Source organism: Montipora capricornis, chromosome 14 (genome assembly GCF_036669925.1).
Source record: "Montipora capricornis isolate CH-2021 chromosome 14, ASM3666992v2, whole genome shotgun sequence".
Lineage (NCBI taxonomy): Eukaryota > Metazoa > Cnidaria > Anthozoa > Scleractinia > Acroporidae > Montipora > Montipora capricornis.
The window spans coordinates 41088048-41104366 of NC_090896.1; the positions used below are offsets into that span (position 1 = coordinate 41088048).

The window sequence follows — 16319 nt, forward strand, 5'->3', positions numbered from 1 at the left end:
GTCAGCAATCTTCGCAATCTTTGCTAGAGTCTCAGGTGCCCTTTCTCGCAGGTGAATTGACAAATCCTTAGGGGAAGAGTCAATAAATTGTTCTTTCACGATCAAGTCCTTAAGACCATCAAAGGTTCGCGCAGTATCCGAAAGCTCTAGCCAACGTAACAGGTATCTGTCCAGTCGCACAATAAACTGCTCCGGACTTTCGTCGACTTCTGGTTTGGATGCTCGAAATTTTCGACGATAGCCGTCTTCGGTAAGGTCATATCTCTTCATTAAAGCAATCTTTACCTTGTCATAATCCTTAGCTGCGTCCTCTGATAGACGTGAATACACTTCTAGTGCCCGTCCAGACAACAGAGCACCGAGCTTCGATGCCCATCCATCTTTTTTCCATTTAGCTGTCTCGGAAAATCTCTCGAACCTCTGCAAATACGCGTCCAAATCGTCTTTGCCATCAACAAACGAGGGGAGTTTAGGTGCCTTAGCCCGATCCTCTCTCACTTCAGGACGTCCGTCAGCATTCTCCACAGCCAAACGTGCAATCTCCAGCTCATGTTCTCTTCTTGCCGCTTCAATAGCGTCTTTCTGTTTCAACAGCTCGGCTTCCATCTCCAATTTTCTTAGTTCGCGTTCTTGTCATCAACGTCTCTTTTCCTTTTCTTCTTCAAACCGCCTACGCTTTTCTTCTCTTTCCTCTTCCAATTGTCTACGTTTTTCTTGTTTTTCTTCCTCTGACTTTTGTTGCTTCTCTACAAACTCGAGCAGCTTTGCTCCTTCCAATCCGAATTCTTTTCCCATCTGCAAAAGCTTTTCCATTTCCATAGCAGTATTTCACAGCAAAACACAATATACTCTCTTGCACAGTTCTTCTTACTCTTTTTGTAACTCCTTCTTGAATTGTCCTTTCCTGGTTTCTGTAGTCAGCAAACAAATGAATTCCTCTCCCGGACAGGCCCCCAATGTTACGAATTCGAACGTTTTGAGGAAAGGTAGCTTGCAAACTAAACTGAACGCAGGGTTGTCGGAACAACAACAAGAAGATTTATTCCAAAATGGACGTAGTTTCCACGAAGTAAAACTCTGAACAGCACGTACTCGACGAACTTACACGGCCTCCGCCAACTCGAATAAACACAGCTTCCGTCACACTTGACTAAACACGGCTAACGCCAACACTCTCCGCTTGTGAAAAACTAGTTAGAAAAACACTCCGCTTGGAATCGTCTACTTATATACTCTGACAATAAACTTCTAGAACTTTCTAAATTAGTAATCAATCTAATTAAAGAAAGATTACAAAACACACCGATTTAGAAACGCTTACGCACGAACCTAAAAATAAACAAACTACGAACTCTCGCGAAGCTTCTAGACAGTAACGCTAGTCACGCAATACTATTTTTCGTAACAATCTATTAACTATGCATATATGGAGCAACCTTAAAACAGATTTTTGTTTCTCTTTGGTAAGCCATGCATTAACTTACTTATTTACTTCACGGAGATATAAGATCGTCGAGTTGTTGAGCTTGATGATGGATGATGACCCCATATCGTACGCGCTGCTGTCCCCTTCATCTCTTAACCTAGAAATTAACCAGTGACACATTCTCTTTTCAGATCTTGATATGCACGCTAGTTGGGAGAAATTGTTATTACATCACGCATTACATCAACTGTACATGTCATGTAGCTATCCTTAAAAGGGCCACGATCAATTTTTAAGAATAATATTTTTCTTGAAGTCATTCCGTACTTTTCTCATAATGCAGAACGGTTTTCAGAGCCTACTACTAAATTTTAGACAAACTTTGCAATTCTAACTTATTTATAATTCAGAGCGCCACCATAAAGGCCCATTTAAAGGTTTCGACATTTGGTTCACCATGCGTTCAACACTTTGTTGTACCAAATGTTCGGTGCGTTTGAACAGGTCGCCCAACATTGTTGAAAGCGTAAAAAATTCTGAAAGCTTGTTGAAAGCGTGTTGAATCAAGCTTAAATTGGTTTAAACTCTCATTCAACATGGATTCAACTTTTCTTTTGTTCTCGTAAATGTTGAATGGTGTTGAAGGTGTTTGGACACTCTGTTCAACAATTGTAGAACACACGCATGCTCCACGGTCGCCAAATCGATAATATGGCGGCACTTAGTCTGGTTTCTAGTTCTTAGTTCCTAGCGATCGAAGTCCGCGAAACTGTTGGTTCTTTTGCTGGCGCAATGTTGGAACAGTTTGAACGGCCTCCGCACAACTTTGTTTTTTGGGTCCAACATTTTCCCAAAATCCGTACAACTTTTGTTGAACGGATGTTGGTCAAATGTTGAAACCATCCTGAAGAATGGGTGTAACGTACAGATCGCAGCGAAGGGAGAGTACAGAGCTACGGCCCTGATTACATGAGACCGGTACGACTTCAGATCGGTCTCCATACTCGCGCCAAAAAAGTCATCTGATGCCGGTTTCCCTCATTCCGGTTGCTGAACCGACACGAATGACTCGGACCGATCTGAAGTCGGACCGCGGAACCATGTAAACACGAACTGATTTGAGACCGGCCTCAGACCGGTCGAGATCATTGCTTTGAGCATGCGCAAGAGTGTTGTTGTACCATTGCAAGATTGCAGATTACAAGAAAGAGTTCAAAGGGGCCGCCCGCAATGAAGTCTCGTACCGGTCTCATGAAAGCACTTCATACCTCCAGACCGGGCTCATGTAAACTTAGTCGTACCAGCGACAGCCTAAGTCTAAGCGGTCAGAGTTCGTACCGATCTCATGTAATCAGGTACAGGTACGAGGAAGGGTTACGTTTTTGCAAACGCTGGCCGTGTAGCACTAATATTTCAACAGAGTGATTAGAGTGTAATGTGAAGTGCTAGTTTTCTACCCCATATGAACCATGTGAGCGTTAGCCCTGCTAATGGAAATGGGCCCACACAAGGACAGAGAAAAACTCTGACCAGGGTGGGAATTGAACCCACGACCTTCGGGTTAGATCACCGCTACTCTACCGACCGAACTACAAGGTCAGACGCAGGCCGTGGCAGGCCGTGGGAACTGAAGATGTTAAAGTCACGGCAATGAAAACCTTAATCAAAATTCATTGTACTGCTTCCATTATTGTATTTTAAGATCACCAAATAAATATAATTTTAGATATTGCTGTAACTTATGTAATAGTCTTCTTAATATTTACGGCTCACTGGAAGACCACTTGAAGTGAAAGTGACCCCATGATGAAATAAAGGTGGTAGTGGTAGTGGTGGTAGTGGTAGTGGTAGTGGTGGAAGTGGTAGTAGTAGTGGTAGTGGTAGTACAAGTACAAGGATACGGGGTTAAGGGTTGCAAGCGCTGGCCGTGTAGCACTTACATTTCAACTGACTTAACTGATAAAACCCTGGTCAGAGTTTTTCTCTGCCCTTGTGTGGGCCAATTTCCATTAGTGGGGCCAACGCTCATATGGTTCATATGGGGTAGAAAACTAGCACTTCACATTACACTCTAATCAGTTAAGCCATGTAATCAGGGCCTAGCTCTCCAATGTCTTGTCTACTTGTAAAAGATGACGTCCATTTCATTGCTATTGGATAAAAGCCTTACTTACCCATAAATACAAGAGATATCAATAACTACATCAATCATATCGCAACACAGTTCGTAAGACTGCATATCCACAGGAGAACTGCAACATAACAGGAACAAATCGAAATGACAAGTCACACATTTGAACCGCGTGGAATGACTTTGAAGAGAATGCGCAGTGTACTTAGTTAACTCTTCCCCTCCTTACAAGGCCCATGTAGTCCTTCTATAGAGTGTTTTCATTCGTGTGATCAGTAACCTTATTTTCCCACGGGGTAAAAAAAAAAAGAACGAAAGAAAAGAAAACGTTTCCATGATAATAGAGCGCAATTCCCAGAGAATAGGCCATTTCCGAGTACATATTTGCCTCCTCTTCAAAGCGAGTCTAAGTGCGAAGTTTCTGTAATGGTAATTAGTTGTCCTTTAATTATGAATGAAAGCTAATTTTCATGAGAAAAACTTCACACTTAGACTCTCTTCGAAAAGGAGGCAGACATGAACTCGGAATTGGCCAATTAGTTGGGTACACCAACAAGGCCGTTATTCTATTGTTTCGGTACACCAACATAGCTGCCGTCACGTCGGCTGTGTTTTCACTAGGCCGATGAACTAGCTGAACATTCTTTCTAGGTGTTTGTTTACAGACCGACATTTACTAGTTAAACTTGACATCTGTTTTCACTGTGAAATTTAAGCCGTTTACTCAGAAGATTCAAATTACTACTAATAGGGGAACTGTCCCTCCATATTTCCAAAAGAAATTTTGTCTCAGCGTCCGACGAATTGGGACATCGCTTTCGGTTAACAGATCTTTCGATCGGACTGTTTTCGCTGCTTTCGCCGGTGCTTGTGGATACGGGTGAAGATGATGAGCGGCGAAGAGATGTGCCTGGCACAAATTGTAGAGCATTTGTGCTCAAAAGCGGGTACTGCGGGTTCTGCATACCGCCACCATGAAATAGGTATGGTCCTGGCCGAGGAACTGAGGGATCTAATGAGTCCGGAGGAATTGTAAATCGGAACGGGAAGGTATTACGAGTGAATTCGTCTGCCATTTCAAAACCAAAGTGAACCACGAGGCGAGCGCGAGCGTCTAGAAAATATTGGCAGTTCACGATTTGGCAGGCATTTGTCACTACCGGCAACGTGATTGGCTGCGGCATTTACCAGGACAAGTTATACCATCTCGCGAGGTAGTATAACTCTGCAGGAATTTCCTGTCATAAAGGCGAGATAATCCCTTGTTTTTTCATGTGAAAACAGCTTGCATTTTTAACTCGCTTAACATAGGACAAGCTGTTTTCACTGAATTTCCGGACTTTTCCGACTTTAACTAGTCAAACTTGTCCTAGTGAAAACACAACCGTCACGTGAAAACACTCTACGACACAGTTCGTACTCACCTGTCAGTTGCCACAAAAATTTTGCTGACCACATCGAACAGGAAGGCTTTTTCAATGCCAGAATTCTGATGGAAAAAGAAAAAAAAACTATCATTTCCCTTCCAGTCGGCTTTTTCTGGCCTTGGAAGATAAGTCCTTTAGGTTTTCCTCTCAAAAATTCAACATCTTAGGTTACGAAACAACGCTGTCATGAACTCTTTTGAATTTTTGGGCAGGGCTCCTGCTGCCACTTAGAGCGACTTTCAATCCTGTGTTCCGTAAAATCAAAACCAGAGTAATGACTTTGGCCAATCAAAAAGGACGGAAACAATCAAGTAAACCAATAAAAACTCGAAGTAATTACACGTAGCCGACACAAAAGCGCGGGAAAATGTGGACGCGTGAGCCATGATTGGTTTTGGTTTCACTTTTGATTGTTTGAAAAAGTGACGCGAGAACTTTCAACCAATCACTGAGTGAAGTAATGCAAAACCAGAGAAATTCACTAATTTTAGGGTTAGGGTTACGGTTAGCAGCAACAAAATTCAATAAAAGGACGTAGTTGTACACTTAATAAACAACTGCAAATGAAAGATGTTCATAAATTAATAATACTTACAGATATTAGAATATTTAATAAGTTTTCCAATGTAGGAAGCTGGGGTACTAGTTTTTGTACCACTTTGCTGAAGGCCTGAAAGTTAAAACACAAAAATTAGTCATACAGTATATGGAGTGGTGTCATTATGTCAATATTGTTATTAACAGACAAGGATGTAGCTACAGTGCAATTTGCAGGCACTTTCCTATGATACGATGTTGAGATTCAATCTTTTTCCTGGTTCAAAATTTTGATTTTCTCCTTGTTTCAGATTATGCTAATGAATATTTGACAAAGAAAACTAAATCAAAGTGTTTTGAAAAAAATAATAATAATAAAAAAAATAAAATAAACCAAGAAAACATTTGAACTACAAAATACAGTACATGTATTGACTGTAACTAAAGACAATAGACTAGTATTTCTTTCCTAAAAATGTGGCCAGGACAATAATTTATTATTACAACAGACAGATGTCTTGCATTATGCAGTTGCAAAAGTGACAAGACCTAAACACACCAAAAAGTATACTTCTCACAAACTGAGAGCCAGTTTGCTAAGCTGGACCTCACAGCCTAACTTGCCCAAACATAACAAATATATAGTACATGTATAGAGGGTGGGTGTGTGGAGAAGGTCATGCAATGGAGAAAGCAGCAGACACACTGGCCATCACTGCAGCCATGTGACCTAAACATCCCCTCCCTCCCCCCCTTCCCAATAGAACAAGAGACCTCACTCTTTTAGTCTGTGACAAGGATTTCCAAGCATTGACCAAGCATTTGCCCGGTTGCCTAGGGCGCCTTACCTGTACTTGCGAGTGTGAATGACGAAATTTTTGAATGAGTAGCCCAAACGGGCCCCTAACTTATCACAAGGTGATTCATCCTCACTTTAAGGTAATCAATTCTGGGATCTCGAAAAAATGACTCCGGCTACTAACTTTTAATGTTGGAAGCCCAAAGGGCTCCAGAAAAATTTCCTTAGGCAGCAGCCTTGGTTGTGTAACTAACTTTCCTTTTCATTTGTTCCTATTAAAGCCAGCAGTAATTTGGCAGAGGAGACCCCAGTTTTGCCACATTATCTGAAGATGTTACAATCTTACGCATTACGAAACAATCATTGAATGGATTAACCCTTCCCCAATAGAGAGTGAAACTTGTAGACTTTACTCTGTTTATTACTGGTAAATGATGAACGATTTTACTCCTCCAAATATGGGGCACTTGTAGACGTGAATGGGTTAAAACGTAAACTTATAAAATGGAATCCTACATGTACCTCAAATATTGAGTGATCATACATACTCTTCAAGTAGAAACTGAAATCAAAGATAACGGAAAAAAAGACATATGAAAAAAGATTATGTGGCAGATCTTCAAAGCACAGGTGCAAGGGTGGTACAGTGGCAAGAGCAATGGTCTTCCACCATTGTATCTCAAGTTTGATTTTCCAGATTCCAGGCTGAACGGGTATTAAACTTGCCCTTGTTGATTAATTTTTCTTCCCTGCTCCTGTTACAATCACATACAATAACCATGTGCATACAAAAAAGTTTAACAATTGAAGAAAATAATGAAATTGGCTTTTGAAGCTCTGGCTGGGGTAGTAAGGTTCAATTCAGTGTACATTTACAAACAGTGTGGATGACTGTCTTCTGAGTGCCACCTCTGGGTTGCTACAGTATCTCAGTGAACACTGACAATGAAAATTAATGCTGCTCACCTCAGGTGCAAGCCTTCAAGGCCAGCATCAGCCAGTTCATCTGTTGCTCTTGAGTGAATATCTCTTTGTGTTTCTGCGATAAAAAAATAATTTTTGTACACGTAAGCTGTGATTTCTTTTGTGTTGATACTCTTGTGCTTAAATAGCATACCACTGCAAATGTTTATTCCTTGATTCTGGCAACACCATTATGGTTATAAAAGGGTTTCCAAACTCTGAGCAAAGGATTGTCATTACAAGGGTACAGGGATGGCGCAGCGGTGAGAGCACTCGCGTCCCACCAATGTGGCCCGGGTTCAATTACCAGACTTGGCGTAATATGTGGGTTGAGTTTGTTGGTTCTCTACTCTGCACTGAGAGGTTTTCTCTCGGTGCTCCTTTCCTTTTCAAATTCATCAGCAACGAGAACAAATCAGTCAAAATCATGCAACTTTATTGCCATGATAAACTATCTGGGTTGCCTACATTATCAAGAACCCGAGAGTTGGTCTAGCAAGGCTGAGGGGACTTACATGTACACAAGTTGTGCATGTAATAATCGCTTCAACCCACACATGGATGCCAATTAAACCCGGACACATTGGTCACAGGCAAAACAATGCTCTCACCGCAGTGCTGTACTGGCTTGAACCAGTTTATTATTCACACAGCCATTCAATGATCTATCAACAAAGAGTACAGTATGTACACATTCAATTGTGAGTTGACAGTTGACATTGCTACATGTACATTGCAATTTGTTTGTTCCTGTCAACATTCCTAAGTGATATCCTCCCATTCTGAAAAGAAAAGTTATAAATTATTCAAGCTACTGTAACACTAATTAATTTCTTACCAATTTTGTGATCATCTGAGAGCCCATCTACCTTGTGAATAAATACTTCAAATTTGATGTCTGGGTTCACCTGAAATTCAAATAAAAGAACATGTCCCATATCAGTAAGAAAGTACATGTATTTCATGATATAATGAATCATTATTAATTTTCTAATTACATGTAACTATTAAATACACAATCCATGATTTGGGAGGTGGAGGCTGTGTTAACCTGCGATCAGGCCCATTTTTAGCTTCGCCCATATGTTCTCTTATGTCGTCGCTCGCTAAAATTGGGCCTGACCAAAAGTCTCTCAAGAATTCCGGACGAATTTGGCCGACCAAACTCGTGATCTGATTGGCTGTTGAAACCCCAGAAGTGAGAATGCCATCGTGGATGCACGGAGCTCTCGCGAAGTCCACGAGACTAATCCGCCATAAGTGTACGAAAAAATTTGCTCCCTTTTGTTCTTACAATGCCGTGGACGGTGCAACTTGATTTTATTTGTTTAAATGGAGATATGCCATCTGAAACATCTCATAACTTGTCCAGAATCGGGTTTGAATCTCTGAAACGAGTGAAATTAACGATTCCGTTGTCGAGCTCTGTGGCCATCGGGTTGAAAGTACTTTGGCACAAACTTCCCTGATGTTTTGAAAGCTAAATAGCTGGTTCTTTCAAATGGCAATGAAAGCCGATGCATATTGGTTTCCTGGATGAGACAGGGGACATATATATCAACAGGAGGAGATGCTGATAAAATCGCAAGTTACACGAATGCATGTTTTGAATATCTGTGTATCAAACGGTTTTACCCGCACGAAACAAACTACGCTAATACAGCGCTGCTCAAGCGTTTCATGAGCGCTGCAAGGATCACTGCTTAAAGGTTGCATGAACGCTGTTTTAGTTGCGCTGCAGCATTGCCGAAAAATGACTGCACTAGCGCTGCGTTAGCGACGCTAGCGCTGCGGGAAAGCTGCAGTAAAATAACTACGAGAAGCCGTACAGTTCAATAACCGTGGTCTTGCAGCGTTGTGCATCGTTGAGCAGCGTTGTTTAAGCGTTGCAAAGAAAATTTTCATCACTGTCGAAGGGGTTTCTGCAAAGAATCTGTCGTCACCGGATGCATGGGGTCATACCAAACATCGCCCAGGTTCAGTTACGGTAGATCGGCTCGTCACACGGTTTACGAAACCTTTCTTCTGTATAACTTACCACAAAAAATCTAGACGTACATGTAACTGCTACAATTAAAAGTGCATGTCACACATTTCAAGCTTCCAGCCTTTAATGCGGTTAAGCGAATACATTGCACTCGAGCTCACGCAAGTTACATCGTCACGTGGTTCTTATGTTACATGTCATTTCACGATACATGAACTGCCCTACCTCGGAATTCAAAGTGGTCCGTGATATTACAGGAAAGTGAAGAAAAAATCTAGACAACAAGAAATATTCCAAGATATGGAAACTTAAATTTGGGTACATAACTATATAAGCAACTCAACAGCGTATTTCTTATCACAATATACATAAATAGCCATGATTGCGTTCATTTCTTTTTTAACTTTTGATACACTTGTTCCTTATGATTCTTCCCGAATCAAATCTTGCCTCGCTGCTCACTTTGTTTTCCTTAACCCACAAGGAATGGCACTTTCTTGAGTACACTGAAAATACAAAGACAGAAGGAGGATAAATAATAATGCCTGAAATAGACACACTAAACACTTGGCCCGGTCAATGCTTATAAAAGTTGAATGTCACCATGACCCGTGGCCTTTGAGGGCGAAGGGTCTAATTGTTTTAGTATCACCCAACTAGTCGGACGAAAAAGGCAATAATAATGTTAGCAAATGCAAGTTAAAGAAATATATATTTGGGAATAAAACGAAAGAAAGCGTCACGCTTTTCGCTACCCGAGGACTAATAATAGTCCTCTAGTAGCGTAGCCAATCAAAATGCAGGATTTGCATTAGTCTACTAGTTGGATGATTTTAAATATATATATCAGTCACGAGATATGGGTTTTCCGGGGCGGAAAAAAAAGACTCTTGATGACGGCGGGGTGACTTGCAATTGGAAGCATATATAAATAAATTCCTGCACCTGACCATTGCTAGAAAGAAAATTCGAACACAATCAGCGAACCAGAAACGCATAAGGGAAGAGACAGGAGAAAATATCATACATGCACACATGCCCTGAGCAAAAAAATGATTGTGCATGAAATGGTTTGAAAACAAATGATGCCTATACCAAATCACCCACTCCCCCCACCCCAACTCAAATCTTAATGGTCCGCCCCGAAGTGCTTGGAAATCAAACTTTGCGATCTGTTCAGTGAATAACACTAACCCTTTAATCTGAATAAAAAAAGGAAATTTGTTTCGATGAACCATAGTTAATAGATGTAGGCTGGTTATGAAACTCGACAAGTTTCTTTGTTTCATGTTTTTGTTCGCTTTTTGGTCTTGACCCTGCACAAAACCCGACAAAAACACGCTTTTTTCGGCAGGATAACCAATCAAAAGCTTCGACTAATTTATTCGAAATGAACTTGCGAACCAAAAACAAAAGATTTGTGCAGGGTCACGGTCGGTTCAACATCTAATTGGGACTGTATTGTTCCTGCTTTTGAAATTCCCAGGGTTTCATAACCAGTCCCTGGATGAACTATGGATGAACACGAATCACGTTTAGGTCAGTTTCTGGTATGCTCGAGCTCTAAACAGACATCAGTCTTATTCGATTACACACTGAGAAAAGTTATATCTTACCGATTATAGCATGGATAATCCTCTGATCCAGGATATTTTTATCTTAAGGGCAGCGGCTTTCTTGAAAAGGCACGGACTTGGCCAATGTCGCATCATCAAAGAAATACGTGACTAAAAGGCCAAGCAGCTCCTGCGGTTTGCCAATGGACTTTGCCAGGATCGTGTGTAGCTCTACACAAGAAATGTAAACTCCACAGCCAGCGTATAGTTCTTGTTTACCAGAGGCCGGTGTGAATTGATCGCTACGCGTACGGCTGAAGTCCTTTGCACTTTTGAACTTAGAAGAGTTCTAAAAATAATGAAAACAGTTATAACTGTAAGAAAAGGCTTTACAATATTACCAAAGCAAGTTAGCCATAAACTGACAACATTAACTTTTCGTTGCGGGGTAACCACAGTGTGAATAAAACGACCAAGGAAACTTGTGCAATTTCATGTAACCTTTCAGCATTAGTATGCTTTTACTGTCAGGCATTATGCACGGTCGAGTCTCCCGCCTGCGACTAGGGCACATATTAGTCGATTTTCAGTGGGCTCCTGCAGGTATACATTCAATTACACTTCCTTCCTTGAATTTTTTTTTCACCTCCAATGAAGTGAGATTTCCATCTTCTAAATTTAGGATTCTTTCAAAGTAAAAGGAGACTTCAATCAGATCAATCAGTGGCTTAATGTCCATTGCTGTTTCGCTCGTGGAAAAACCAATTTCCACAATAAAATAATTTAAAATAAATAAATAAATTCATCTGAACAGACGTTGATTACAGAAATTACATTATTCACTACAGGCGCTCATCAGGGTACGGAAGGTATAGTATTGTCTTTACTTACTCATGATTTCCAACTTTTGTTCAAGCTCCTTTATCTTTTCGCTGAGGACCTTGCAGTTTTCACATCCTTGACCTGCTCTCTCAGCATGGTTGTCCTTCAGTTCACTCTCACCCTCCTGGAGGACGTCAATACTTTCTTTCAACAGAGAAGCTACTGATGACGGAGGAGTGGTTTCCAGAAGTGGTGAATGAGAAAGGTCAATTATGTCCAGCTCTGCCGCGTCATCCAGTGGGGAATTTAAAAGCTGAAGCATTGATAAGCTTTCTTTGTTCGGCTCTGCTGGGGAATATGCTGTGGCTGATGTACATGTATGTCGAACGTTGTCAGATGCCAATGAAAATTGGGATGAAGTGGAATAGTATGTGTGTGGCGGCTCAGAGGGTGGTACAGGTGTGGTTGGAAGAGGCTGCAATGGTGGCGACTTGTTTCCTGCTGTTGCCTGCTGCTCTGGGGAATATGCGAGTGTGGCTTTTGGGTATCGAACATTGCCAGATGCCAATGGAAACGGGGATGAGGTGTAATGGCATGTAAGTGGCGGCACAGAGGGCGGCACAGATGTTGTTGGAACACTCTGCAATGGTGGTAACTTGCGATGAGGCTGATTAGGACTTAAAAGGGTGTCTGGTTGCATCGAAGGAATCGTTAACAAAGAAGCATCACTTTTAGATTTAAAGAACTGCAATGCAGATTCCTCGGCAGCCTTTGCCTTAGCTACCTCCTTTTCCTTCTGGCTGCTCTTTTTTTTGGGTGCGTTGTCCTTTTCTGCGTTTGCTGGCGTATTTTCTTTTTCTCCAGTTGCCTTTCGTCTCACCTTGGTTCCCTTTTGCGTTTTTGCTCTTGTTTGTTCCATTTCGCTACCAATTGTAGCAGACTGTTGAACTCGATTTCCAGAGGTGTCAAAGGAGAGTTTTCGTTTCCGCTTTTGCTGCTCAATGTTTGGCAAGTCATCTGCAGTTTCAGCGTCGTCGGCGGTAGACCCTTCATCTATTTGTTTTTGTTTCCTTACGGCCGCAATTAATTGATTCATTTCTGTTGTTAAGGCATGTTTCTTCTCTGCAAAGAATACGCGTATTATTAGCTCGAAAACTAGTGACAAATCTTCGAATTTTAGCCGCTTTTATAGGATGTGAGCAACTTATTGCTACGACTACTGTGATGTTTGAAAGGTAACGACCCCGCACGGCTATTATTTATGTTGTGCTGTGCTGTGCTGTGCTGAGCTGTGCTATTCAAATTACAAAAGGGCACAGCTTTCAAAAATGGCGGGAGAGGAACGCATTTTTGTAAACAATAATTTGATGAGTGACATAATCATTATGGCAAGATAACTTTTGACAAAAACACCCAAAATAGTTAAACTCACGAAGTAGTTAAACTGTACGAAGTGCATACTGGGAAACATGCACTGTAATAGAGTACAATAAACTGTTGTTTCTTCAGTCTATACGTATTCGTAATTATTTGGTTAAATAAAAACTTTTAAATATGGTAACTACTTTTCCCGACGTTGTGAATTTAATGTTATTGTGAAAGTAAACGTAATCTACATCTCGCGCGTCAAAGAATTTATACGCACAATTTTTATGATGAACCGACGGGTCGATCCATGCAAATGATACCAGTAAAGCCTCTGTTCACTACTAAGGCAAATTTTCGTGCAACCTGTCTGGCAATTTTAAATTGTTGCGACACAAATTGCACGACGGCAAATTTTCGTGCAACCTGTCTGGCAATTTTAAATTGTTGCGACACAAATTGCACGACGGAAAAAATTGCCAGGTGTAACATACCCTACCACAGCCATTCCACGCAATTCTTTTTGTTTCCGCCACCGTTGCGAGAAGTAGAGTTCTGTTCAATGTGGGCAATGGGTCTCGCAACGCTGCAACATTTTTTTCAACTGTTGCATGGTGTAACATCATCCCAGCAACCTGTGTCGCAACAAAATTGCGAGACAAGTCGCACGAAAATTGCCTGGAGTAACATAGGCTTATAACTGTTCCCGCCTTTCATGATAACTTTGAGAACCGTACCACATGTAAGTATTTATGCTTACCTCCAATCTTGACTATTTTTGTTAGCCACTCTCTTCCTTCAGCTTTTAGCGTTGCTGACTCCCCTTCTTGTCTCTTGTCTTTCGGGATCTTTGAGAGCGGCATTACGTTAAACTCCTGTGTTTCAATCCAATAGACGATCGCATATTTTGTGCTTTGCTTCGGCTTAGTTCCGGCGTTTTCAGAAGAAAAGTTGTCATCGTTTGGAGGTACGTCGAGGCTTAAAAGTTCGCTTGCAATACGTTCCATTGCCATGTTCAACCAATTTAAGGAAAAACTCAGCTCAACTCCTTAGCAGATATCTTACGAAGCTAACTTCTTGCATTCAAATTTGAGCGCGCAAACTGAAGCTGCCTCGCTTGGAGTCAAAGCGAATTCCAAGGTATCGATTGCAGTCATTTGGGGCCAATGGCATAGCAACACGTATGAAATTTCATAAGGGTACCGGGTACAAAAAAAACCACTAATTTCAATCACTGCAAGCGATAGTTAAAATTTCGTGCATAGTCATACCCGTCGTTTCTAGAGAATGTTCGCCTTCCAAGAATAGTATCACAACAAGTCGAATTTCTCGCCTTTATTCAAGAATTACGACCCTAAGTTTTTCCTTACCAGCAATCACAACCACATCAAAAGTCAACTAATCCTCTATTGTCTCTTCCTTTTTTGTAAAAAAACCGCATCCGTTGAGGTTATACAAGAATTTGGACAATAGCCTGTGAATGTCACATTCTTCATTTATCTTAGCCACTAGTTAATTCACCGGACATGCCTGCGTATACGATAAAGGAAAGTCTTAAAAGTAAATCAGCAAAAATGACAGCGGTTTACAATTTCACTGTTTCAGCCATTGCAAACTTTTACATGTTGTCATGTGGGTTCTTGATTAAGTGATCGAAAAAGTCAGTGAAACTTAGAATCTTAAAGCTATTTCCAAATCTTAGCGCAGTTTTATTAAATTAAACAGTTCATTACCAGTTAAATGGGCCTGTGAACTTACCCTCGCCCGGATAACCACATTTCTGTTTGACATCAGAGTGCTACCCACTCTCTGCATTTTTGAGGTTTGAGGTTGCAGATTGCTGCCTTATCTGTTCTGGTTTACAGTTAAGGCAATTATCACAACTTTCAGTGCACGCAAACTTTGTCAACTGTTGTGTAAGCACGTGTGCGATCATTTAAATGGTTCGTGAAGTACGAGTATCAAAAGTTTTAATAAGTTGATCAAGAAGTTATCTTAGTTTTTGTTACTGGTTATTCTCTGTTGGATCCGAGTTCATTATAATTAGTTTCTGCCACACAGAGAAGGTCTATCGGTTTTTGGCAACCTTACATTATAAACGCTTGTCTGTCAACAAACCGTGTTTTCCTCTACAACCATGTTACACAAGACAACAGCAAACTCGATCGGCTAACACAAGACAGTTTAAATTATCTTGGTCTAACAACGACATGAAAAAGTCCGACGAAAACCCCAGTGAACTGATATCCGCTACTGAGAGAGCTATTTCACAGATATCTGAATCGGCCATAGCTGCAACAGCGGCTGATTTTTCCCAGTTTATGACTGATCAACTAGAACGGATTGCAGAGCCAGTACAACTTCATCATGAGTGTAACGATTTTGAACATAATGGTAGACAAGTAAAACGGTCTCGTGTCAGTGTTTCATCTTATAAGGACGATGTTCCCTGTGAAAGTAACAATCCGGCTTTTCTAGGGGAACTTCGGTATGCAGAGGATGAGTCTGGGCTTCATAAAGAGTACTCATCTCTCACAGAAGACGCTTCAAATCTAGGAGAAGAAAAACTAAACCAAGTAGAGTATTCAGAAAGTTGGCTTGAACAGCACGCAATAAAACTAGAAGATTTGTATTATGACGAACTTCAGAAAATCAATGAGGATGTGGACTGTTCTTCAGAAATGGCCGATGAGATGGAGAGTGAAGACTTGTCTGAAAACTTAGAGAATGTAGCCAAAATGATTTCGAATGACGACGACAAAGAGAGTCAAACAAAGGGTCAGGACCAGCCTTTATACAAGGGTTGTCCCATAACTGTTGGAGTCAGCATGCTTTTGATTATGACTGTCGCAATGCGCCATGGAATGACTGGTGAAGCATTACAGGACATCCTAACGCTTGTTAGCCTTCATTGCATTTCACCTAATTATTGTATCGAAGGTGTGCGACGATTTAAACAATACTTCGCATATAGTACAAAGTCTCCACTGGTATTCCACCATTACTGCTCTCATTGTTTCTTGTACCTTGACGACAAACAAGCGGAAATATGTCCAAATTCTCTCTGCCAGAAACCTCTTAAAGGCGTAGGAAGGAAATCATTTTTCATTGAAATACCTATTGTGAGTCAGCTACAAGATCTCTACAGGCAGGCTTTTATTTGGACAGCGATAACCACCTATAGATTTTACACATAGAGAACAAACGATGCTTTAGGAGATATATACGATGGCACATTGTATCGTAAACACTGGGATTCTGGTTTTCTAAAAGATGAAAGAAACATTTCATTTATATACAACACTG

The 16319-nt window shown here is 41.0% G+C and overlaps 1 protein-coding gene across 1 annotated transcript in view; it reads right to left on the bottom strand.

The window, feature by feature from the left end:
- Positions 1-1480: 1480 nt before the first annotated feature.
- Positions 1481-16319, bottom strand: part of LOC138031987 (ras-related GTP-binding protein C-like) — a 35835-nt gene continuing 20996 nt past the window's right edge. Inside the window, exons 8-14 of the mRNA XM_068879575.1 lie at positions 8122-8191; positions 7287-7359; positions 6843-6882; positions 5580-5654; positions 4982-5046; positions 3601-3678; positions 1481-1583 (exon numbers count right to left, since the gene is read on the bottom strand). Coding sequence (XP_068735676.1) covers positions 1481-1583; positions 3601-3678; positions 4982-5046; positions 5580-5654; positions 6843-6882; positions 7287-7359; positions 8122-8191 — 504 coding nt within the window. The remainder of the gene's footprint in view (positions 1584-3600; positions 3679-4981; positions 5047-5579; positions 5655-6842; positions 6883-7286; positions 7360-8121; positions 8192-16319) is intronic.